We start from the raw sequence: 26,956 nt of genomic DNA, 5'->3' as shown, positions 1-26,956 counted from the left end.
ATCCGTTGTATTGGACGTCAGTGAAACATGTTCGGAGTAATTTTACAAGTCTGCATTGCCAGTGGGGAGCCTTGTCCACAGCAGCACATGTCAGAAATTTGGGCACGCTCTGCCCACAATTTTTTGACCATCATGGTTGGAACATTGTGGGTAACATGCCTACATTTTCAACACGTACTGCTAGCAGGCAAGTTTCCCCGCAGGTGGCAAAGGCTTGTAAAATTAGCCCTCTAGTCTATATGCAAGAGTAAAAGAAAGAACCAATGGCCAATGGACCAGTGTCTCCACTGGAATTGTACTAAACCGTTTGGAAACAACAATGAATGAGCAGTGTAGTTGCATAATAGTCACAATAACCTAATTCCCAGTTGCCAATTCGGTCAATTTGGATTGTTCTCAATCTCATGGTCCAAAATAGGAATGTTTCTTTTGATTCTCAGCTCTGAGCAGTAACTCTTGACTATTCAGATGTTGCCTTTCCACTTGATACATCTACAAACATTCTGCTTATTTGCTCGCCAACCTCATCCAAGCTATGTTGATGCAAACGAAGGGTAATGGCGGCTGCAACAACAGCAAGGAAGTTTCTGGAAATCTCTGCCTCACTTATTACTTACTGGGGCCTATTTGAGGGTTGTAGGAATTCAAGATCTACCCTACACATCAGCAACCACACTTCAGAAGTAATTCATTGGTTGTGAAGCACTTTGGGATGTTCTGAGGATGTGAAAGGTGCTATATAAAAGTAAGTTCTTTCTTTCATGGTATATATAAACCATGTTGGGTGGGTTGCTGAAAATTCAACTCTGTACAGTGTAAAGCCATGCACACCAATAAGCTGGATGAGAATGGCCTCTTTCATGTCAGAATTCACCTTCTCCAGCAGTGGAGGAAAACGAACATGTTAAGAAAGAAACTCTTTTGCAAGACCATGTGATACATGGTTGACTACTCCGGGGGGCTGAAATTTGATTTGGCCTACTCCACTGATGAAAGTGCAGAGGAGCAGCCATAACTCCGATGTGTGCATGGGCACTTAGGCAGCACTTTCCTTGTTCTGCTGCTCCATTAGGTGGGCCCATACACAGCCAAAGAAAATATAGGTAAAAACGTCTTCAGCTCCAAAAGGAGCCATTTGCGAGGATGAGAAAGGTAATGATCTCCATTTCTATAGAGCTATGGAGCCTTTCAAAAGGCCTCAATAGGACTCATTACAGCTCTCACTGCTGAGAATTCTGCTGAGACCGATGTAGTCCAAGAATTCCTCCGTTGATGTAGGGATGAGTGGAAGATCTCCCCACCACCCCCTCCCCCATCACCAGTGAAATATGGGATGTAATTCAAGCAGGACTGGATTCTGCCCCAATTTGCAGCCTGGATCTGGAGATCCAGTAGATCCATCTGCCTCCGCCCCAATGGAAATTTCGGGACCCTTGTGTTTAATCCAGGACCAAAAGAACGTTTGTTTGATTTCAACATTGTGTATCAGTTCAAAAAAGAAGATTGTAGTACCATTGATCAAGGTTCCCATTCAACTTCTACCTGTGGAAATTTCCTGGACAGTGTTATAAGCTGCAACTCTGCTGGATCAGGTAGAAATTAAAATGCTGAAGCAGGGTTGTTGGGATGTGAATTAAGCCATGGGAAATCTCCAATTTGATCATTGGCAAAACACATAAAATTTCTCTCTTGTCCTTTCTATCCACCCAGCAAGAAATTTGCATAAAAATGGAAATGTAAAAAGCAGCATTTATATCTCAGTGGTACAGTTTGTAACCTACCGCAGGATGTGGGCAGCAGCTCCAACCTCCGCTGTTTAATCTACAGCATGTATACCCATTTGGACAGTGATATACATTGTCACAGTAAATTACTGAGCTGTCACTGCTGACACTGGTGCTCAGAGCTTCTGTCTCCATTGTAAATATCTTGCTTTCCACTGGAATGCTGAGATCTTTCAGAGGTCCGGATGATGGAGAGGAATCACCTGTGTGGTCTTTAGGACAGCATTTTGTACCACCGAAACAACAGATTGTCTAAATATAAATCCAGGAAAATAATATTGTTAAAACTTTGTAAAGTCGATTCAGACCACTCGTTATACATCGCAACCAGGTGCTTGGGAATGCCATCCAAACCCACAAATAATACCTGTCTGAAATTGCCATTCAAGCTCATAACACGTTCATAGAATCATAGAAGTTACAACATGGAAACAGACCCTTCGGCCCAACATGTCCATGTCGCCCAGTTTATACCACTAAGCTAGTCCCAATTGCCTGCACTTGGCCCATATCCCTCTATACCCATCTTACCCATGTAACTGTCCAAATGCTTTTTAAAAGACAAAATTGTACCCGCCTCTACTACTGCCTCTGGCAGCTCGTTCCAGACACTCACCATCCTTTGAGTGAAAAAATTGCCCCTCTGGACCCTTTTGTATCTCTCCCCTCTCACCTTAAATCTATGCCCCCTCGTTATAGACTCCCATACCTTTGGGAAAAGATTTTGACTATCTACCTTATCTATGCCCCTCATTATTTTATAAACTTCTATAAGATCACCCCTTAAGCTCCTACTCTCCAGGGAAAAAAGTCCCAGTCTATCTAACCTCCCCCTATGAGTCAAACCATCAAGTCCCGGTAGCATCCTAGTAAATCTTTTCTGCACGCTTTCTAGTTTAATAATATCCTTTCTATAATAGGGTGACCAGAACTGTACACAGTATTCCAAGTGTGGCCTTACTAATGTCTTGTACAACTTCAACAAGACATCCCAACTCCTGTATTCAATGTTCTGACCAATGAAACCAAGCATGCCGAATGCCTTCTTCACCACCCTATGCACCTGTGACTCCACTTTCAAGGAGCTATGAACCTGTACTCCTAGATCTCTTTGTTCTATAACTCTCCCCAACGCCCTACCATTAACGGAGTAGGTCCTGGCCCGATTCGATCTACCAAAATGCATCACCTCACATTTATCTAAATTAAACTCCATCTGCCATTTATCGGCCCACTGGCCCAATTTATCAAGATCCCGTTGCAATCCTAGATAACCTTCTTCACTGTCCACAATGCCACCAATCTTGGTGTCATCTGCAAACTTACTAACCATGCCTCCTAAATTCTCATCCAAATCATTAATATAAATAACAAATAACAGCGGACCCAGCACCGATCCCTGAGGCACACAGCTGGACACAGGCCTCCAGTTTGAAAAACAACCCTCTACAACCACCCTCTGTCTTCTGTCGTCAAGCCAATTTTGTATCCAATTGGCTACCTCACCTTGGATCCCGTGAGATTTAACCTTATGTAACAACCTACCATGCGGTACCTTGTCAAAGGCTTTGCTGAAGTCCATGTAGACCACGTCTACTGCACAGCCCTCATCTATCTTCTTGGTTACCCCTTCAAAAAACTCAATCAAATTCGTGAGACATGATTTTCCTCTCACAAAACCATGCTGACTGTTCCTAATCAGTCTCTGCCTCTCCAAATGCCTGTAGATCCTGTCCCTCAGAATACCCTCTAACAACTTACCCACTACAGATGTCAGGCTCACCGGTCTGTAGTTCCCAGGCTTTTCCCTGCCGCCCTTCTTAAACAAAGGCACAACATTTGCTACCCTCCAATCTTCAGGCACCTCACCTGTAGCTGTCGATGATTCAAATATCTCTGCTAGGGGACCCGCAATTTCCTCCCTAACCTCCCATAACGTCCTGGGATACATTTCATCAGGTCCCGGAGATTTATCTACCTTGATGCGCGTTAAGACTTCCAGCACCTCCCTCTCTGTAATATGTACACTCCTCAAGACATCACTATTTATTTCCCCAAGTTCCCTAACATCCATGCCTTTCTCAACCGTAAATACCGATGTGAAATATTCATTCAGGATCTCACCCATCTCTTGTGGTTCCGCACATAGATGACCTTGTTGATCCTTAAGAGGCCCTACTCTCTCCCTAGGTACTCTTTTGCCCTTTATGTATTTGTAGAAGCTCTTTGGATTCTCCTTTGCCTTATCTGCCAAAGCAATCTCATGTCCCCTTTTTGCCCTCCTGATTTCTCTCTTAACTCTACTCCGGCAATCTCTATACTCTTCAAGGGATCCACTTGATCCCAGCTGCCTATGCATGTCATTTGCCTCCTTCTTTTTGACTAGGGCCTCAACCTCCCGAGTCATCCAAGGTTCTAGAAGTAAAGGGAATTAGGGGTTATGGGGAGCGGGCAGGAAATTGGACATGAAGCTGAGCTCGGATCGGTCAATGCCCTGTGGGTGGCGGAGAGGGCCCAGGGGCTGAGTGGCCGGGTCCTGCTCCTACTTCTTGTGTTCTTTAGATTTGTGGTTGGGATCAGATCAGCCATGATCTTATTGAATGGCGGAGCAGGCTCGAGGGGCCGATTGGCCTACTCCTGCTCCTATTTCTTATGTTCTTATGTTCTTATGTTCCCTACTTCTACCAGCCTTGCCCTTCACACAAATAATCACTATTGTACCGTACGTATTAGTCACCTCGTTTTTATCTGGGTGAGGCCTCTGTTAAAACAGCTGACAAATTAATTTCACACTCATGCATTGCGTTGCTATGGTAGTATAGTGCAGCCGAATTGATGGGTCTGAAGGGGTAAATTTCCAATTTATAATTTCGGCTGCCCGCTATGCACAATTTTCTAGCCATGAAGTAACAATTTGATAAACACAAATGCTTGAATTTCCGGGGCGCACTCCCAATTGGTAACACCACACTGGAAGCTTCAAACCAGAAAATTATCTCTCTAGTGTCATCAATAACTGTGAAAATTGGGGTTTTAGATTTTATAACAAATTCAGAGTTTCCTACTTCTTTACAGATGATATAAAAAAAAATTCTCACATCCTTAGCTCATCCCAAAAGCACTTCACAGCAAATGAGTTACTTTAGACATGCCGTCCCCTCATTGTAGTTTTGTAGGCAAACACTGCAGCCATTAATTGTACATACAGCAAACGAGATTAATAAGCAGTTGGTTTAATGTCTCGTGCAAAAAACAGTACACCTGTTAATGCAGCACCCCCTCAGTACTGCACTGAAGTATCTGCCTAGGTCATGTGATCAAATGTGAACAGTGAGTTTGAATCTAAAATTTTGTGACTCAGAGGTGAAAGTGCCACTACTGAGCAAACCCTGACATATTCTCTTAAGTCTTTCCCACAAAGCACAGGATTGGTCAGTTAGTGGCTCACATTTCCAGAGTGTTCTGAGAGACCCTGGGCTGGATTGTACTATTTGCGGTGGTGTTCCAGTAAGGCAATCCTTCTACCCGCCCCTCCGACACCACGGCAACCCGAACCAGTTAACTGGCTCCCAACAGAACTCCTGCCAGCTAGACAGAGCCTCCTAGTGCAAAAGAGGAAAATCCCAGTGGTGCCGCAGCACCCAAAGTGGTGCCAAGGGACTGCAAAAGGCAGAAGCACTTGAAGACAAAATGGCCTCTGCAATTTGAGGAATCAGCTATTTCATTTTAATGCTGTGTACTATGATGACAGAACCCAATAAATACACACCAAAAATGCTTCATTTTTGTCACAGTATCATTAAGCAAAAGAGGGGAAAAATCAACATGGCAAGTTTTCAACTGGACGCTTGTGCGTAAAACTGGCATTGCGGATCGGCTGCCCAGGCAGAGAAGTTGAAAATCTATCCCAATAAGTCAGACAAAGCAGATCATGCAGAATGCTGTATCATAACCAAGCAACTATGTATTCACAATCTCTCATAATCCTACTTTGAAATAAAGATGTGCTGCAGCTTTGGTGAAAAAGGCACAAATGGTTAGTAACTGAGGAAGATTACGCAATGAAAATGGCTGGGCAGTGTTTCACCATGTAGGTTTTGTGGGAGAGAGTTCCACACTTCTACCACCTTTTGTCTGAAGAAGTGTTTCCTAACTTCTCTCCTGAATGGCCTGCCTCTGATTTTAAGATTGTGTCCCCTTGTCCTAGACTCACCCACCAGTGGAAAAAGTTTCTCTCCATCTACCCTATCAATTCCTTTCAAAATCCTAAAAACATCAATCAAATCATCCCTTGACCATTTATATTCCAGGGAAAACAAGCCTAGTTTATGTAATTTCTCCTAACACTTTAACCCTTGGAGCCCTGGTAACATTCTGGTCAACCTGCGCTGCAATCCAAAGGCAAGTAAAACTGATGCATCAAAGTGGAGCAATCCAGAAAGGTAAGTTAACTTCTGTCAGAAAAGAAGTTAAATATCTAATCCAATGCTTTATCTTTGAAAAGCTACTGCCCCTGAAGGCATAAGAGTTTGTTATCTGGCTCCTTTCTATAAATGAAACAGAGATATCGAACAGGATTGAAATCTGATACTTGAACAGGCAGTCAAGGTGGGCTGATGGTCTTCTCCTGCCTGAAATAGGCTAATGTGTTACCATCATGAACTACCTGTTTCCACTGCCTATATCTACTTTATCTGGTGTCAGCTTGTGTTAATCCGTTGTATTGGACGTCAGTGAAACATGTTCGGAGTAATTTTACAAGTCTGCATTGCCAGTGGGGAGCCTTGTCCACAGCAGCACATGTCAGAAATTTGGGCACGCTCTGCCCACAATTTTTTGACCATCATGGTTGGAACATTGTGGGTAACATGCCTACATTTTCAACACGTACTGCTAGCAGGCAAGTTTCCCCGCAGGTGGCAAAGGCTTGTAAAATTAGCCCTCTAGTCTATATGCAAGAGTAAAAGAAAGAACCAATGGCCAATGGACCAGTGTCTCCACTGGAATTGTACTAAACCGTTTGGAAACAACAATGAATGAGCAGTGTAGTTGCATAATAGTCACAATAACCTAATTCCCAGTTGCCAATTCGGTCAATTTGGATTGTTCTCAATCTCATGGTCCAAAATAGGAATGTTTCTTTTGATTCTCAGCTCTGAGCAGTAACTCTTGACTATTCAGATGTTGCCTTTCCACTTGATACATCTACAAACATTCTGCTTATTTGCTCGCCAACCTCATCCAAGCTATGTTGATGCAAACGAAGGGTAATGGCGGCTGCAACAACAGCAAGGAAGTTTCTGGAAATCTCTGCCTCACTTATTACTTACTGGGGCCTATTTGAGGGTTGTAGGAATTCAAGATCTACCCTACACATCAGCAACCACACTTCAGAAGTAATTCATTGGTTGTGAAGCACTTTGGGATGTTCTGAGGATGTGAAAGGTGCTATATAAAAGTAAGTTCTTTCTTTCATGGTATATATAAACCATGTTGGGTGGGTTGCTGAAAATTCAACTCTGTACAGTGTAAAGCCATGCACACCAATAAGCTGGATGAGAATGGCCTCTTTCATGTCAGAATTCACCTTCTCCAGCAGTGGAGGAAAACGAACATGTTAAGAAAGAAACTCTTTTGCAAGACCATGTGATACATGGTTGACTACTCCGGGGGGCTGAAATTTGATTTGGCCTACTCCACTGATGAAAGTGCGGAGGAGCAGCCATAACTCCGATGTGTGCATGGGCACTTAGGCAGCACTTTCCTTGTTCTGCTGCTCCATTAGGTGGGCCCATACACAGCCAAAGAAAATATAGGTAAAAACGTCTTCAGCTCCAAAAGGAGCCATTTGCGAGGATGAGAAAGGTAATGATCTCCATTTCTATAGAGCTATGGAGCCTTTCAAAAGGCCTCAATAGGACTCATTACAGCTCTCACTGCTGAGAATTCTGCTGAGACCGATGTAGTCCAAGAATTCCTCCGTTGATGTAGGGATGAGTGGAAGATCTCCCCACCACCCCCTCCCCCATCACCAGTGAAATATGGGATGTAATTCAAGCAGGACTGGATTCTGCCCCAATTTGCAGCCTGGATCTGGAGATCCAGTAGATCCATCTGCCTCCGCCCCAATGGAAATTTCGGGACCCTTGTGTTTAATCCAGGACCAAAAGAACGTTTGTTTGATTTCAACATTGTGTATCAGTTCAAAAAAGAAGATTGTAGTACCATTGATCAAGGTTCCCATTCAACTTCTACCTGTGGAAATTTCCTGGACAGTGTTATAAGCTGCAACTCTGCTGGATCAGGTAGAAATTAAAATGCTGAAGCAGGGTTGTTGGGATGTGAATTAAGCCATGGGAAATCTCCAATTTGATCATTGGCAAAACACATAAAATTTCTCTCTTGTCCTTTCTATCCACCCAGCAAGAAATTTGCATAAAAATGGAAATGTAAAAAGCAGCATTTATATCTCAGTGGTACAGTTTGTAACCTACCGCAGGATGTGGGCAGCAGCTCCAACCTCCGCTGTTTAATCTACAGCATGTATACCCATTTGGACAGTGATATACATTGTCACAGTAAATTACTGAGCTGTCACTGCTGACACTGGTGCTCAGAGCTTCTGTCTCCATTGTAAATATCTTGCTTTCCACTGGAATGCTGAGATCTTTCAGAGGTCCGGATGATGGAGAGGAATCACCTGTGTGGTCTTTAGGACAGCATTTTGTACCACCGAAACAACAGATTGTCTAAATATAAATCCAGGAAAATAATATTGTTAAAACTTTGTAAAGTCGATTCAGACCACTCGTTATACATCGCAACCAGGTGCTTGGGAATGCCATCCAAACCCACAAATAATACCTGTCTGAAATTGCCATTCAAGCTCATAACACGTTCATAGAATCATAGAAGTTACAACATGGAAACAGACCCTTCGGCCCAACATGTCCATGTCGCCCAGTTTATACCACTAAGCTAGTCCCAATTGCCTGCACTTGGCCCATATCCCTCTATACCCATCTTACCCATGTAACTGTCCAAATGCTTTTTAAAAGAAAAAATTGTACCCGCCTCTACTACTGCCTCTGGCAGCTCGTTCCAGACACTCACCATCCTTTGAGTGAAAAAATTGCCCCTCTGGACCCTTTTGTATCTCTCCCCTCTCACCTTAAATCTATGCCCCCTCGTTATAGACTCCCATACCTTTGGGAAAAGATTTTGACTATCTACCTTATCTATGCCCCTCATTATTTTATAAACTTCTATAAGATCACCCCTTAAGCTCCTACTCTCCAGGGAAAAAAGTCCCAGTCTATCTAACCTCCCCCTATGAGTCAAACCATCAAGTCCCGGTAGCATCCTAGTAAATCTTTTCTGCACGCTTTCTAGTTTAATAATATCCTTTCTATAATAGGGTGACCAGAACTGTACACAGTATTCCAAGTGTGGCCTTACTAATGTCTTGTACAACTTCAACAAGACATCCCAACTCCTGTATTCAATGTTCTGACCAATGAAACCAAGCATGCCGAATGCCTTCTTCACCACCCTATGCACCTGTGACTCCACTTTCAAGGAGCTATGAACCTGTACTCCTAGATCTCTTTGTTCTATAACTCTCCCCAACGCCCTACCATTAACGGAGTAGGTCCTGGCCCGATTCGATCTACCAAAATGCATCACCTCACATTTATCTAAATTAAACTCCATCTGCCATTTATCGGCCCACTGGCCCAATTTATCAAGATCCCGTTGCAATCCTAGATAACCTTCTTCACTGTCCACAATGCCACCAATCTTGGTGTCATCTGCAAACTTACTAACCATGCCTCCTAAATTCTCATCCAAATCATTAATATAAATAACAAATAACAGCGGACCCAGCACCGATCCCTGAGGCACACAGCTGGACACAGGCCTCCAGTTTGAAAAACAACCCTCTACAACCACCCTCTGTCTTCTGTCGTCAAGCCAATTTTGTATCCAATTGGCTACCTCACCTTGGATCCCGTGAGATTTAACCTTATGTAACAACCTACCATGCGGTACCTTGTCAAAGGCTTTGCTGAAGTCCATGTAGACCACGTCTACTGCACAGCCCTCATCTATCTTCTTGGTTACCCCTTCAAAAAACTCAATCAAATTCGTGAGACATGATTTTCCTCTCACAAAACCATGCTGACTGTTCCTAATCAGTCTCTGCCTCTCCAAATGCCTGTAGATCCTGTCCCTCAGAATACCCTCTAACAACTTACCCACTACAGATGTCAGGCTCACCGGTCTGTAGTTCCCAGGCTTTTCCCTGCCGCCCTTCTTAAACAAAGGCACAACATTTGCTACCCTCCAATCTTCAGGCACCTCACCTGTAGCTGTCGATGATTCAAATATCTCTGCTAGGGGACCCGCAATTTCCTCCCTAACCTCCCATAACGTCCTGGGATACATTTCATCAGGTCCCGGAGATTTATCTACCTTGATGCGCGTTAAGACTTCCAGCACCTCCCTCTCTGTAATATGTACACTCCTCAAGACATCACTATTTATTTCCCCAAGTTCCCTAACATCCATGCCTTTCTCAACCGTAAATACCGATGTGAAATATTCATTCAGGATCTCACCCATCTCTTGTGGTTCCGCACATAGATGACCTTGTTGATCCTTAAGAGGCCCTACTCTCTCCCTAGGTACTCTTTTGCCCTTTATGTATTTGTAGAAGCTCTTTGGATTCTCCTTTGCCTTATCTGCCAAAGCAATCTCATGTCCCCTTTTTGCCCTCCTGATTTCTCTCTTAACTCTACTCCGGCAATCTCTATACTCTTCAAGGGATCCACTTGATCCCAGCTGCCTATGCATGTCATTTGCCTCCTTCTTTTTGACTAGGGCCTCAACCTCCCGAGTCATCCAAGGTTCTAGAAGTAAAGGGAATTAGGGGTTATGGGGAGCGGGCAGGAAATTGGACATGAAGCTGAGCTCGGATCGGTCAATGCCCTGTGGGTGGCGGAGAGGGCCCAGGGGCTGAGTGGCCGGGTCCTGCTCCTACTTCTTGTGTTCTTTAGATTTGTGGTTGGGATCAGATCAGCCATGATCTTATTGAATGGCGGAGCAGGCTCGAGGGGCCGATTGGCCTACTCCTGCTCCTATTTCTTATGTTCTTATGTTCTTATGTTCCCTACTTCTACCAGCCTTGCCCTTCACACAAATAATCACTATTGTACCGTACGTATTAGTCACCTCGTTTTTATCTGGGTGAGGCCTCTGTTAAAACAGCTGACAAATTAATTTCACACTCATGCATTGCGTTGCTATGGTAGTATAGTGCAGCCGAATTGATGGGTCTGAAGGGGTAAATTTCCAATTTATAATTTCGGCTGCCCGCTATGCACAATTTTCTAGCCATGAAGTAACAATTTGATAAACACAAATGCTTGAATTTCCGGGGCGCACTCCCAATTGGTAATGACGATCCGGATTCTTTCCCCTCAGTCTGGTTCAGTAATAACTGAAGTCGAATACATTTTAAAGTTCAACACATCTTTAATAGCAGGGTTCTTAGTCTGCAACATTGATTTGGACTCCTGATAGAGTCCCTCTATGCTGGCAGAGCAAGAACAAAAACATACAGAAATCCACACGTTTTTATACAAATCAATAGGGTTGGAACATACTTAACGAGGGTCAACACCAATCATAAGCCGGGCACAGGTTGCCATGCGAGGTTACATTATTTCCGGCCAATCATAAATAATCATGTGCTGACTATGTTGCTGTTAGACATCAAAGGGGATAACTTCCTCACTTTCCAACTTAGAATGTTCTTCCCTGTTCCTTCTGTTCCTTATCTCCCAACCTGGAATGTCTTTCAACTTTGGCTAAGCTCGTTCCCTATATTGATCTGCCATAAACATGGAGACATTCAGACCAGTCCTTGACTCACATCAAAGACCTATCATTGATAAGACAATGCAGGCCTGCTGACTAAGCAAACATATGGCCCAGCAGGAGGGCCAGGCCACTTGTATCAATCTCAGTTACTAACTAATTAACCCTTTCTAACCATTTTGCATTCTGCTTCTTTGCCACATAGGCATTTTAATATTTTACCGAAAACTGACCATGTAGGGATTCTCAGTAACACCACACTGGAAGCTTCAAACCAGAAAATTATCTCTCTAGTGTCATCAATAACTGTGAAAATTGGGGTTTTAGATTTTATAACAAATTCAGAGTTTCCTACTTCTTTACAGATGATATAAAAAAAAATTCTCACATCCTTAGCTCATCCCAAAAGCACTTCACAGCAAATGAGTTACTTTAGACATGCCGTCCCCTCATTGTAGTTTTGTAGGCAAACACTGCAGCCATTAATTGTACATACAGCAAACGAGATTAATAAGCAGTTGGTTTAATGTCTCGTGCAAAAAACAGTACACCTGTTAATGCAGCACCCCCTCAGTACTGCACTGAAGTATCTGCCTAGGTCATGTGATCAAATGTGAACAGTGAGTTTGAATCTAAAATTTTGTGACTCAGAGGTGAAAGTGCCACTACTGAGCAAACCCTGACATATTCTCTTAAGTCTTTCCCACAAAGCACAGGATTGGTCAGTTAGTGGCTCACATTTCCAGAGTGTTCTGAGAGACCCTGGGCTGGATTGTACTATTTGCGGTGGTGTTCCAGTAAGGCAATCCTTCTACCCGCCCCTCCGACACCACGGCAACCCGAACCAGTTAACTGGCTCCCAACAGAACTCCTGCCAGCTAGACAGAGCCTCCTAGTGCAAAAGAGGAAAATCCCAGTGGTGCCGCAGCACCCAAAGTGGTGCCAAGGGACTGCAAAAGGCAGAAGCACTTGAAGACAAAATGGCCTCTGCAATTTGAGGAATCAGCTATTTCATTTTAATGCTGTGTACTATGATGACAGAACCCAATAAATACACACCAAAAATGCTTCATTTTTGTCACAGTATCATTAAGCAAAAGAGGGGAAAAATCAACATGGCAAGTTTTCAACTGGACGCTTGTGCGTAAAACTGGCATTGCGGATCGGCTGCCCAGGCAGAGAAGTTGAAAATCTATCCCAATAAGTCAGACAAAGCAGATCATGCAGAATGCTGTATCATAACCAAGCAACTATGTATTCACAATCTCTCATAATCCTACTTTGAAATAAAGATGTGCTGCAGCTTTGGTGAAAAAGGCACAAATGGTTAGTAACTGAGGAAGATTACGCAATGAAAATGGCTGGGCAGTGTTTCACCATGTAGGTTTTGTGGGAGAGAGTTCCACACTTCTACCACCTTTTGTCTGAAGAAGTGTTTCCTAACTTCTCTCCTGAATGGCCTGCCTCTGATTTTAAGATTGTGTCCCCTTGTCCTAGACTCACCCACCAGCGGAAAAAGTTTCTCTCCATCTACCCTATCAATTCCTTTCAAAATCCTAAAAACATCAATCAAATCATCCCTTGACCATTTATATTCCAGGGAAAACAAGCCTAGTTTATGTAATTTCTCCTAACACTTTAACCCTTGGAGCCCTGGTAACATTCTGGTCAACCTGCGCTGCAATCCAAAGGCAAGTAAAACTGATATGCCCCTCCTGCAAGATGTGGGAAGTCATGGACACTACCAGTGTCCCTGCCGACCATGTGTGCGGGAAGTGTGTCCACCTGCAGCTACTGACCGATCGTATCTCGGAGCTGGAGCTGCGGGTGGACTCACTGTGGAGCATCTGCGATGCAGAGAAACTCGTGGATAGCACGTTTAGCGAGTTGGTCACACCGCAGGTAAAGGGTATACAGGCAGGAAGTGAATGGGTGACCACCAGGAAGAGTAAGAGATGCAGGCAGGTAGTGCAGGGGTCCCCTGTGGCCATCCCCCTCTCAAACAGATATGCCACTTTGGATGCTGTTGGGGGGGATGACTTATCAGGGGAAGGCAGCAGCAGCCAACTTCCTGGCACCACGGGTAGCTCTGCTGCACAGGCTGGGAGGAAAAAGAGTGGCAGAGCTATAGTGATAGGGGACTCAATTGTAAGGGGAATAGACAGGCGTTTCTGCGGCCGCAACCGAGACTCCAGGATGGTGTGTTGCCTCCCTGGTGCAAGGATCAAGGATGTCTCGGAGCGGCTACAGAACATTTTGGAGGGGGAGGGCGAACAGCCAGCTGTCGTGGTGCACATAGGCACCAACGATATAGGTAAAAAAGGGGATGAGGTCCTAAAAGCAGAATATAGGGAGTTAGGAGGTAAATTAAAAAATAGGACCTCAAAGGTAGTAATCTCAGGATTGCTGCCAGTGCCACGTGCTAGTCAGAGTAGAAATAGGAGGATATTTCAAATGAATACGTGGCTAGAGGAATGGTGCAAGGGGGAGGGATTCAAATTCCTGGGACACTGGAAACGGTTCTGGGGGAGGTGGGACCAGTACAAACCGGATGGTCTGCACCTGGGCAGGGCCGGGACCGCTGTCCTAGGAGGAGTGTTTGCTAGTGCTGTTGGGGAGGGTTTAAACTAAAGTGGCAGGGGGTTGGGAACCTGAGCAGGGAGAGAGAGGAAAGCGTAACAGGAAGGGACAGAAGGTATGGAGTAATAGGTAAAGTGTTAAAAAAGGAAAAAGCAGGAACTAAGCGTCACAAAACAGATTTGAAAGTTCTTTATCTGAATGCACGTAGCATTCGTAATAAAATGGACGAGTTAACGGCACAAATAACTACGTATGGGTATGATCTTGTGGCCATTACAGAAACATGGCTGCAGGGTGACAACGACTGGGAATTAAATATGCCAGGGTATTTAACAATCAGGAAGGACAGGCAGGAAGGAAGGGGAGGTGGGGTGGCTATGTTAATAAAGGAAGGAATCACTGTAATACAGAGAAATGATATTGGGACAAAGCATCAAGATAATGAAACAGTTTGGGTGGAGATAAGGAATAATAAGGGAAAAAAAACATTAGTGGGCGTAGTATATAGGCCTCCTAATAGTTGCAACTCTGCTGGAAGAAGTATTAATCAGGAGATAGTCGGGGCATGTAATAAGGGAACAGCCATAATTATGGGGGATTTTAATTATCATATTAACTGGACAAATCAAATTGGGCAGAGCAGCCTTGAGGACGAGTTCATTGAGTGCATCAGGGATGGATTTCTTGAGCAGTATGTAACTGATCCTACAAGGGGGCAGGCAACCTTGGACCTGGTCCTGTGTAATGAGTCAGGATTAATTAATAATGTCCTAGTTAAGGATCCCCTTGGAACGAGCGACCACAACATGGTTGAATTCCATATCCAATTAGAGGGTGAGAAGGTTGATTCTCAAACAAGCGTACTGAGCTTGAATAAAGGAGACTATGATGGTATGAGAGCGGAATTGATTAAAGTGGACTGGGAAAATAGATTAAAGGGTAAGACTGTACATGAGCAGTGGTGTTCATTTAGGGAGTTATTTTACAACTTTCAAAATAAATATATTCCACTGAGGAAAAAAGGGTGTAAAAGAAATGACAGCCATCCGTGGCTAAGTAAAGAAATCAAGGATAGTATCCGACTAAAAACAAGGACATATAAGGTAGCCAAACTTAGTGGGAGGATAGAAGATTGGGAATTCTTCAAAAGACAGCAAAAAGTAACTAAAGGATTGATTAAGAAAGGGAAGTTAGATTATGAAAAGAAATTAGCAAAAAATATAAAAACAGATAGCAAGAGTTTCTATAGTTATATAAAAAGAAAAAGGGTGGCTAAGGCAAACATAGGTCCCTTAGAGGATGAGACCGGGAAATTAATGGTGGGAAACATGGAGATGGCAAAAATGCTGAACAAATATTTTGTTTCAGTCTTTACAGTAGAGGACACTAAGAATATCCCAACACTGGACAAACAGGGGACTCTCGGGGGGGAGGAGCTAAATACGATTAAAATCACTCAGGAGATGGTACTCAGTAAAATAATGGGACTCAAGGCGGATAAATCCCCTGGACCTGATGGCTTCCATCCTAGGGTCTTGAGGGAAGTGGCAGTAGGGATTGTGGATGCTTTGGTGATAGTTTTCCAAAATTCCCTAGACTCAGGAGAGGTCCCGGCAGATTGGAAAACTGCTAATGTAACACCGTTATTTAAAAAGGGTAGTAGGCAGAAGGCTGGAAATTATAGGCCAGTTAGCTTAACATCTGTGGTGGGTAAAATTTTGGAGTCTATTATTAAGGAGACAGTAACGGAACATTTAGATAAGCATAATTTAATAGGACAAAGTCAGCATGGCTTTATGAAGGGGAAGTCATGTCTGACAAATTTGCTTGAGTTCTTCGAGGATATAACGTATAGGGTGGATAAAGGGGAACCAGTGGACATAGTGTATTTAGACTTCCAGAAGGCATTCGACAAGGTGCCACATAAAAGATTATTACTTAAGATAAAAAATCACGGGATTGGGGGTAATATTCTGGCATGGGTGGAGGATTGGTTATCGAACAGGAAGCAGAGAGTTGGGATAAATGGTTCATTTTCGGACTGGCAACCAATAACCAGTGGTGTTCCGCAGGGGTCGGTGCTGGGTCCCCAACTCTTTACAATCTATATTAACGATTTGGAGGAGGGGACCGAGTGCAACATATCAAAATTTGCAGATGATACAAAGATGGGAGGGAAAGTAGAGAGTGAGGAGGACATAAAAAACCTGCAAGGGGATATAGACAGGCTGGGTGAGTGGGCGGAGATTTGGCAGATGCAATATAATATTGGAAAATGTGAGGTTATGCACTTTGGCAGGAAAAATCAGAGAGCAAGTTATTTTCTTAATGGCGAGAGACTGGAAAGTACTGCAGTACAAAGGGATCTGGGGGTCCTAGTGCAAGAAAATCAAAAAGTTGGTATGCAGGTGCAGCAGGTGATCAAGAAAGCCAACGGAATGTTGGCTTTTATTGCTAGGGGGATAGAATATAAAAACAAGGAGGTATTGCTGCAGTTATATAAGGTATTGGTGAGACCGCACCTGGAATACTGCATACAGTTTTGGTCTCCATACTTAAGAAAAGACATACTTGCTCTCGAGGCAGTACAAAGAAGGTTCACTCGGTTAATCCCGGGGATGAGGGGGCGGACATATGAGGAGAGGTTGAGTAGATTGGGACTCTACTCATTGGAGTTCAGAAGAATGAGAGGCGATCTTATTGAAACATATAAGATTGTGAAGGGTCTTGATCGGGTGGATGCAGTAAGGATGTTCCCAAAGATGGGTGAAACTAGAACTAGGGGGCATAATCTTAGAATAAGGGGCTGCTCTTTCAAAACTGAGATGAGGAGAAACTTCTTCACTCAGAGGGTGGTAGGTCTGTGGAATTTGCTGCCCCAGGAAGCTGTGGAAGCTACATCATTAGATAAATTTAAAACAGAAATAGACAGTTTCCTAGAAGTAAAGGGAATTAGGGGTTATGGGGAGCGGGCAGGAAATTGGACATGAAGCTGAGTTCGGATCGGTCAATGCCCTGTGGGTGGCGGAGAGGGCCCAGGGGCTATGTGGCCGGGTCCTGCTCCGACTTCTTGTGTTCTTTAGATTTGTGGTTGGGATCAGATCAGCCATGATCTTATTGAATGGCGGAGCAGGCTCGAGGGGCCGATTGGCCTACTCCTGCTCCAATTTCTTATGTTCTTATGTTCTTATGATGCATCAAAGTGGAGCAATCCAGAAAGGTAAGTTAACTTCAGTCAGAAAAGAAGTTAAATATCTAATCCAATGCTTTATCTTTGAAAAGCCACTGCCCCTGAAGGCATAAGAGTTTGTTATCTGGCTCCTTTCTATAAATGAAACAGAGATATCGAACAGGATTGAAATCTGATACTTGAACAGGCAGTCAAGGTGGGCTGATGGTCTTCTCCTGCCTGAAATAGGCTAATGTGTTACCATCATGAACTACCTGTTTCCACTGCCTATATCTACTTTATCTGATCTCAGCTTGTGTTAATCCATTGGATTGGACGTCAGTGAAACATGTTCGGAGTAATTTTACAAGTCTGCATTGCCAGTGGGGAGCCTTGTCCACAACAGCACATGTCAGAAATTTGGGCGCGCTCTGCCCAATTTTTTGACCATCATGGTTGGAACATTGTGGGTAACATGCCTACATTTACAACACGTACTGCTAGCAGGCAAGTTTCCCCGCAGGTGGCAAAGGCTTGTAAAATTAGCCCTCTAGTCTATATGCAAGAGTAAAAGAAAGAACCAATGGCCAATGGACCAGTGTCTCCACTGGAATTGTACTAAACCGTTTGGAAACAACAATGAATGAGCAGTGTAGTAGCATAATAGTCACAATAACCTAATTCCCAGTTGCCAATTCGGTCAATTTGGATTGTTCTCAATCTCATGGTCCAAAATAGGAATGTTTCTTTTGATTCTCAGCTCTGAGCAGTAACTCTTGACTATTCAGATGTTGCCTTTCCACTTGATACATCTACAAACATTCTGCTTATTTGCTCGCCAACCTCATCCAAGCTATGTTGATGCAAACGAAGGGTAATGGCGGCTGCAACAACAGCAAGGAAGTTTCTGGAAATCTCTGCCTCACTTATTACTTACTGGGGCCTATTTGAGGGTTCTGGGAATTCAAGATCTACCCTACACATCAGCGACCACACTTCAGAAGTAATTAATTGGTTGTGAAGCACTTTGGGATGTTCTGAGGATGTGAAAGGTGTTATATAAAAGTACGTTCTTTCTTTCATGGTATATATAAACCATGTTGGGTGGGTTGCTGAAAATTCAACTCTGTACAGTGTAAGGCCATGCACACCAATAAGCTGGATGATCCAGTAGATCCAGTAGATCCATCTGCCTCCGCCCCAATGGAAATTTCGGGACCCTTGTGTTTAATCCAGGACCAAAAGAACTTTTGTTTGATTTCAACATTGTGTATCAGTTCAAAAAAGAAGATTGTAGTACCATTGATCAAGGTTCCCACTCAACTTCTACCTGTGGAAATTTCCTGGACAGTGTTATAAGCTGCAACTCTGCTGGATCAGGTAGAAATTAAAATGCTGAAGCAGGGTTGTTGGGATGTGAATTAAGCCATGTGAAATCTCCAACCTGATCATTGGCAAAACACATAAAATTTCTCTCTTGTCCTTTCTATCCACCCAGCAAGAAATTTGCATAAAAATGGAAATGTAAAAAGCAGCATTTATATCTCAGTGGTACAGTTTGTAACCTACCGCAGGATGTGGGCAGCAGCTCCAACCTCCGCTGTTTAATTTACAGCATGTATACCCATTTTGACAGTAATATACATTATCACAGTAAATTACTGAGCTGTCACTGCTGACACTGGTGCTCAGAGCTTCTGTCTCCATTGTAAATATCTTGCTTTCCGTTAAGATGCTGAAACCATCCTGTGTGAAGGAGAAAGTGGAAAGGTCAGAGGTGAATCCATTTGAACAGCAAAGTGGAAGCACAACAAGCTCCCTGAATGTGCAAATGGAATAAAATAACATGTTGCTTTGGCATAAGTCAACTTTGGGATTGAACTGAACAATGAGCACTGCTTGGGGCAAATATGTAAATGTTGCTGTTCTGTGGTTACATTATGTTATTGATATTTCATGAAGTTTGGGGACTGTTCATAATTGCTAATATTATCAGAATGTGTAGAAATAAAAAGAGAAAGAACAAAAAAAATCTGGAAATCTGGAAATTTTCTATACAAGTTTAACATAACTTCCCTGCCTTTCAATTCTATCCCTCTAGAAATGAACCTCAGTGCTTTGTTTGCTTTTTTATAGCCTTATTAACCTGCGTCATACCTCATTTAGACTCTGATTTTCCAAGAAATATGTGGCCCTCTTATTCTTCCTAACAAAATGTACCACCTCACACTTATCTATATTGAAATTAATTTACCAATTACACGCCTATATTACAAGTTTATTAACGTCTTCCTTTATTTTGTTGCGGTCCTCCTCAATATTAATTACACCACTCAATTTGGTGTCGTCCGCAAATTTTGAAATTGTGCTTCTGATTCCCGAGTCCAAATCATTTATAAATTGTGAACAACAGTGGTCCCAGCACCGATCCTTATGGAACACCACTTCCCACCTTTTGTCAGTCTGAGTACCTACCTTTAACCCCTACTCTCTGTTTTCTGTTTTGAAGCCAGCTTGCTGTCCATTCTGCTACTTCTCCACTGACGCTATAAGCTCCAACCTTAGTCATGAGTCAAGTATGCGGTACCTAATCGAAAGCCTTTTGAAAATTCAAATATATTACATCTACTACATTACCCTTGTCTACCCTTTCTATTACTTCTTCAATGAATTCAATAAGGTTGGTCAAGCATGACCTTCCCTTTTGAAATCCATGCTGACTATTCTTTGTTATATTTTTGGTTTCTAGCTGTTTTTCTATTGTTTCTTTGAGTAAGAAGTCCATTATCTTTCCTAACAATGATGTTAAGCAAATTAGTCCATAGTTCTCAGGACATGTTCTATTTCCCTTTTTAAATATAGGAATCAGATTAGCTGTCTGCCAGTCCTCTGACACCATTCCCTTTTCTAATGAATTTATATAAATATGTATTAGTGCCTCTGCTATCTCTTCCCTAACTTCTTTTAATGTGCAGATGCAATCCATCCGGACCAAGGATTTTATCCTCTCTAAATTTGATTACTTTATCAATTATCTCCCCTTTTCTATCTTAAATATCTTTATATCTTTTTTGAACTCTTCTTCTAATATCATGCCCACCATGTTCGTCTCCCTGGTACCTTACGTGGAACCTTATCTAATGCCGTCTGGAAGTCCATAGATAATACATCCATAGACATTCCCCTGTCTACTACTTTAGTTACTTCCTCAAAAAACTCAATTAGGTTTGGTAGACATGACTTACCCTTTACAAATCCATGTTGGCTCTCTCTAATCAGCTCAAATTTCTCTGAGTGCTCAGTCACCCTGTCCTTAATTATAGATTCCAATAACTTCCCCACAACAGATGTTAGACTAACAGATGTATAATTTCCTGGTTTCTCTCTCGCACCTTTCTTAAATAATGGAGTTATATTTGCAATTTTCCAATCTAAAGGAACAATTTTTGAATCGAGAGCGCTTTGGAAGATTATGGCTAAAGCATCTGCAATTTCCTCACCTACTTCCTTCAAAACCCTGGGGTGGAAACCATCAGGTCCTGGGGATTTGTTAATCTTTAATGCCATTACTTTTTCTAATACTATTTTCTTGCTTACGTTAACTTTAGTGGATTCCAGTCCTTGATTCATTATTAGTTTCCCTGGAATGTCAGGTATATTATCCTCTCTACTGTGAAGACTGACACAAAGTAATTATTCAACAAGTCTGCCAATTAATTATTTTCATTTTCAATATTACCTGCATCTATTTTTAAAGGGCCCACATTACCCTTGACTGCCCTTTTTCTTTTAATATAATTGTAAAAACTTTTTGTGTTAACCTTAATATCCCATGCAATTTTCTTTTCATATTCCCTTTTTGCAGCTCTTACTATCTTTTTTGTCTTCCTTTGCTATTCTTTATATCTCTCCCAGTCCTCTGGATCTAAACTATTCTTTGCACTTTTGTACGCTCCTTCCTTTAGTTTTATGTTATCACTCAACTCTTACATTGACCATGGCTGTTTTATTTGGTAGGTAGAGCTCTTGCCCCTTAGGTGTATATACTGGTCCTGTATTAAGCTAAATTCTTTTTTGAACACCTCTCACTGTTCATCTGTAGTTTTACCCGATAACAGTTTTGACCAGTTTGCTGTCGTCAGTCTCCATCCCATCCCGTTAAAGTTAGCCTTATCAAAATCTATGACCTTAGTAACTGTGTTATGTTTCTCCTTTTCAAACCTAACATTGAATTCCATCATATTATGATCACTGTTTGATAAATGTTCCCTTACTGTTATATCATTAACTAAATCTGGCTCATTACTCATTACTAAATCTATTATGGCCTGCCCTCTTGTTGGTTCTAGAACAAATTGCTCCAGAAAACTATCTTGAATGCACTCAAGAAATTCATTACCTTTCTGACTTCAGCTACTCTGCTCTTCCCAATCTATGAGAAAATTAAAGTCTCCCATTAAAACAACTCTGCTTATGCTGAAAGCCTCCCTTATCTCTGAATAATTGGTTTGAAAAGGAAAAACTTAACACAGTTACAAAGAGATGCAACACCTGCCCTTTCACCTTCCGTCCCACCATCCAGGGCCCTATACATACCTTCTAGGTGAAATAGCGATTTACTTGTATTTAGAATCATAGAATGGTTACAGCATGGAAGAAGGCCATTCAGCCCATCAAGTCTGTGCTGGCTCTCTGCAAGAGCAATCAAGCTAGTCCCACTTCCCTGCCCTATCCCCGTAGCCCTGCAAATTTTTTCCCTTCTAGTACTTATCTAATTCCCTCTTGAAAGCCACAATTGAATCTGCCTCCACCACCCCCTCAGGCAGTGCATTCCAGATCAAAACCACTCGCTGTGTAAAAAATTTATTCCTCATGTCGCCTTTGGTTCATTTGCCCATCATTTTAAATCTATGTCCTCTGGCTCTTGACCCCTCCGCCAATGGGAACAGTTTCTCTCTATCTACTCTGTCCAGACCCTTCATGATTTTCAATACCTCTATTAAATCTCCTCGCAACTGTCTCTGTTCCAAGGAGAACAACCCCAGCTTCTCCAGTCTATCTATGTAACTAAAGTCCCTCATCCCTGGATTCATTCTAGTAAATCTCTTCTGCACCCTCTCTAATGCCTTCACATCCTTCCTAAAGTGCGGTGTCCAGAATTGGACACAATACTCCAGTTGTGGCCAAACCAGTGTTTTATAAAGGTTCATCAGAACCTCCTTGTTTTTGTACTCTATGCCTCTTAACCGCTTTCCCCAGATCTCTCTGTTCCTGCAGCCCCTTTAGAATTGTACCCTTTAGTTTATATTGCTTCCCCTTGATCTTCCTACCGAAATGTATCACTTCCAAAATGTAACACTACCGAAATCTATCAGGCAGCCACGCCCCTTAGATTAAATACTTTAGAATTGACATGTGGTCAGGGACAGGAGGATGTGACTGCAAGTGAGGCAGGCATGGGGATCCAGGAGGTAGTATTGCAGGAGCCTCAGTCCTTGCGCTTGTCCAATAGATTTGAGGTTCTTGCAGCCCTTGTGGACAAGTGCGAGGACTGCGGGGAGGACGAGCAAACTGACCATGGCACCGTGGTACAGGAAGCTGTTCAAGTGGGGGGAATAAAAAGGAAGGTGTTGTAGTAGGCGACAGTATAGTTAGGGGGATAGACACTGTTCTCTGCAGCCAGGAGCATGAGTCCCGCAGGTTATGTTGCCTACCCAGTGCCAGGGTTAAGGATATCTCTTCCAGGCTGGAGAAGAACTTGGAGTAGGAGGGGGAGGATCCAGTTGTCGTGGTTCACGTAGGTACCAATGACATAGGTAGGACTAAGAAAAAGGTTCTGCTGAGAGAATTTGAGCAGCTAGGGACTAAATTAAAAAGCAGAACCACAAAGGTAATAATCTCTGGATTATTACTTGGGCCACGAGCAAATTGGCATAGGGTCAGTAGGATCAGGGAGATGAATGCGTGGCTCAAAGATTGGTGTGGGAGACAGGGGTTTCAATTCGTGGGGCACTGGCACCAGTACTGGGGAAAGAGAGAGCTGTTCTGTTGGGACGGACTACACTTGAACCATGCTGGGACTAGAGTTCTAGCGAATCGAATAACTAGGGAGGTCGATAGAGCTTTAAACTAAATAACGGGGGGGGAGGGTCCCGGTGGAGAGAAATATAGAATGCTAAAGAGAAAACACAAAGAAGCAGTGCAGGAAAGTGATTGGGGTAAGGATAATCAGATTGTGTCAGGAAGGGACAAAGCACACAAACGGAAGACAACAAATAGGGTCCGGGTAAGAAAAAATGGTAATAATGGTAATGGCCAAAGTACAAAAGATATTAAGATGTCTAAAAATGTTAAAAAGACAAATCTGAATGCACAAAGCATTCGCAATAAGATAGATGAATTAACAGCGCAAATAGATGTAAACGGATATGATATGATAGCAATTACAGAGACATGGCTGCAGGGTGACCAAGGCTGGGAGCTGAATATCCAAGGGTATTCGATATTTAGGAAAGACAGGCAAAAAGGAAAAGGAGGTGGGGTGGCGTTGATAGTAAAGGATGAAATCAGACCAATAGTGAGAAAGGATATTGGCTCAGAAAAGCAAGATGTAGAATCAGTCTGGGTGGAGTTAAGAAGCACCAAGGGGCAGAAAACACTGGTGGGAGTTGTCAATAGGCGTCCAAACAGTAGTGGTAATATAGGGGATGGGATCAAACGGGAAATTAGAGATGCATGTAACAAGGGTACTACAGTGATCATGGGTGACTTTAATCTGCATATATACTGGACAAAACAAATTAGCAATAATACTGTGGAGGATGAATTCCTGGAGTGTATACGAGATGGGATTTTTAGACCAGTACGTTCAGGAGCCAACCAGGGAACAGGCTATCCTAGATTGATTATTGTGCAATGAGAAGGGGCTAATTAATAATCTTGGTATGCAGGGTCCTTTAGGGAAGAGTGACCATAACATGATAGAATTCTTCATTAAGATGGAACGTGAAGTAGTCCAATCTGAAACTAGGGTCCTAAATCTAAACAAAGGAAACTACAAAGGTATGAGGAGTGAGTTGGCTATGATAGATTGGGAAGCTTCATTAAAAGGCAATGGCAAACATTTAAGGTACGAATGCATGAATTACAACAATTATACATTCCTTTCTGGCGCAAAAACACAAAAGGAAATGCGGCCCAACCATGACTAAGAAAAGAAATTAAGGATAGTATTAGATCCAAGGAGAAGTCATATAAAGTTGCCAGAAAAAGTAGCAAGCCTGAGGATTGGGAGCAGTTTAGAATTCAGCAAAAAAGGACCAAGAGATTGATAAAGAGGGGAAAAATAGAGTTTGAGAGTAAACTTGCAAGGAACATAAAAGTGGACTGTAAAAGCTTCTACAAGTATGTAAAAGAAAAAGATTAGTGAAGACAAATGTAGGTCCCTTACACTCAGAAATGGGAGAATTTATAATAGGAACAGAGAAATGGCAGAGCAATTAAACAAATACTTTGGTTCTGTCTTCATGGAAGAGGACACAAATAACTTCCCAGAAATGCTACGGAACCAAGGGACTAGTAAGAAGGAGGAAATAAAGGAAATTAGTATTGTAAAAAAATAGTGCTGGAGAAATTAATGGGACTGAAAGCCGATAAATCCCCAGGACCTGAAAATCTGCATCCCAGAGTACTAAAAGAGGTAGCCAGGGAAATAGTGGATGCATTAGTTGTCATCTTCCAAAATTCTATAGATTATGGAACAGTTCCTGCAGATTGGAGGGTGGCAAATGTAACCCAACTATTTAAAAAAAGAGGGAGAGAGAAAACAGGGAACTACAGACCAGTTAGCCTAACATCAGTAATAGGGAAAATGCTAGAGTCTATTATAAACGATGTGATAACAGGACACTTAGAAAATATCAATGGGATTAGACAAAGTCAACATGGATTTATAAAAGGGAAATCATGTTTGACAAACCTACTAGAGTTTTTTGAGGATATAACTGGTAGAATTATTAAGGGAGAACCAGTGGATGTTGTTTATTTGGATTTTCAGAAGGCCTTTGATAAAGTCCCACATAAGAGGTTAGTGTGCAAAATTAAAGCACATGGGATTGGGGGTAATATATTGGCATGGATTGAAAATTGGGTAACAGACAGGAAACAGAGAGTGGGAATAAATGGGTCTTTTTCGGGGTGGCAGGCGGTGACTAGTGGGGTACTGCAGGGATCAGTGCTTGGGCCCCAGCTATTCATAATATATATCAATGATTTGGATGAGGGAACCAAATGTAATATTTCCAAGTTTGCTGACGACACAAAACTAGGTGGGATCGTGAGTTGTGAGGAGGATGCAAAGAGGCTTCAAGGCGATTTAGACAAGTTGAATGAGTGGGCAAATACATGACAGATGCAGTATAATTTGGATAAATGTGAAGTTATCCACTTCGGAAGGAAAAACAGAAAGGCAGAGTATTATTTAAATGGTGATAGATTGGGGAATGTTGATGTACAAAGGGACCTGAGTGTCCTTGTACACCAGTCACTGAAAGCAAACATGCAAGTGCAACAAGCAGTTAGGAAGGCAAATGGTATGTTGGCCTTCATTGCAAGAGGATTTGAGTATAGGAGCAAGGATGTCTTACTGCAGTTATACAGGGCCTTGGTGAGACCACACCTGGAGTATTGTGTGCAGTTTTGGTCTCCTTACCTAAGAGAGGATATACTTGCCATTGAGGGAGTGCTGCGAAGGTTCATCAGACTGATTCCTGGGATGGCAGAACTGTCGTATGAGGAGAGATTGGGTCGACTTGGCCTGTATTCACTTGAGTTTAGAAGAATGAGAGGGGATCTCATTGAAACATATAAAATTCTGACAGGGCTAGACAGACTGGATGCAGGGAGGATGTTTCCCCTGGCTGGAGGGGTCACAGTCTCTGGAAACGGGGTTTCAATCCTCCAGTCCTCTGGAACTACCCCCGTATCTAAGGATGATTGGAAGATTATGGCCAGCACCTCTGCAATTTCCACCTTACTTCCCTCAGCAACCTAGGATGCATCCCATCTGGACCGAGTGACTTTTCAGGGGAAAAATTTGATAGGGGCTGCTTCTGGACACGGGTAGCGTGGTGCAGTATTACCCCGGGCCAAATGGACCCTACACAGACATGAGTTTGGACCCACCGGTGCATTTACCTGCAATCAGCATTCCTTTCCAGGCCTTGCACGTGGAAGCAATGCAATTCGCACTTTCCTCCACCAGAGGGAGCTCAATCTCTTAAAGGGAGGATGTTTCTTAGAAATCTATTAAAGGTAGCTGGTACCTGTTATTTGCTGAAAATAACAGTCTACTGTCTGCACTGAGTCTGAACAGAGATCAGACATCGCACACGTAAAACAGAGATGCAGGTCCCATCCCTATGTTTACACACTGATGAGTTATGTTAAAACAATGAATAAAAGTTGCACACTACTAAATCCCACATCCTCCAATCTGCACATCGGACCTCACCAATCTGCTGATTTGAGTTGGTACCAGGCC

The 26,956-nt window shown here is 42.7% G+C and overlaps 1 protein-coding gene across 5 annotated transcripts in view; it reads right to left on the bottom strand.

Annotated features, from left to right (window-relative positions):
• Positions 1–26,956, bottom strand: part of LOC137340614 (progranulin-like) — a 63,304-nt gene that overhangs the window by 17,235 nt on the left and 19,113 nt on the right. For all 5 annotated transcript variants that reach the window (XM_068003220.1, XM_068003213.1, XM_068003186.1 and 2 more), the window contains 3 exons: positions 18,985–19,161; positions 8,279–8,533; positions 1,782–2,036 (listed from right to left, as the gene is read on the bottom strand). In XM_068003220.1, the coding sequence (XP_067859321.1) occupies positions 1,782–2,036; positions 8,279–8,533; positions 18,985–19,161 (687 nt within the window). The remainder of the gene's footprint in view (positions 1–1,781; positions 2,037–8,278; positions 8,534–18,984; positions 19,162–26,956) is intronic.

Source organism: Heptranchias perlo, chromosome 2 (genome assembly GCF_035084215.1).
Source record: "Heptranchias perlo isolate sHepPer1 chromosome 2, sHepPer1.hap1, whole genome shotgun sequence".
NCBI lineage: Eukaryota > Metazoa > Chordata > Chondrichthyes > Hexanchiformes > Hexanchidae > Heptranchias > Heptranchias perlo.
This window is presented reverse-complemented; position numbering and strand designations above follow the sequence as displayed.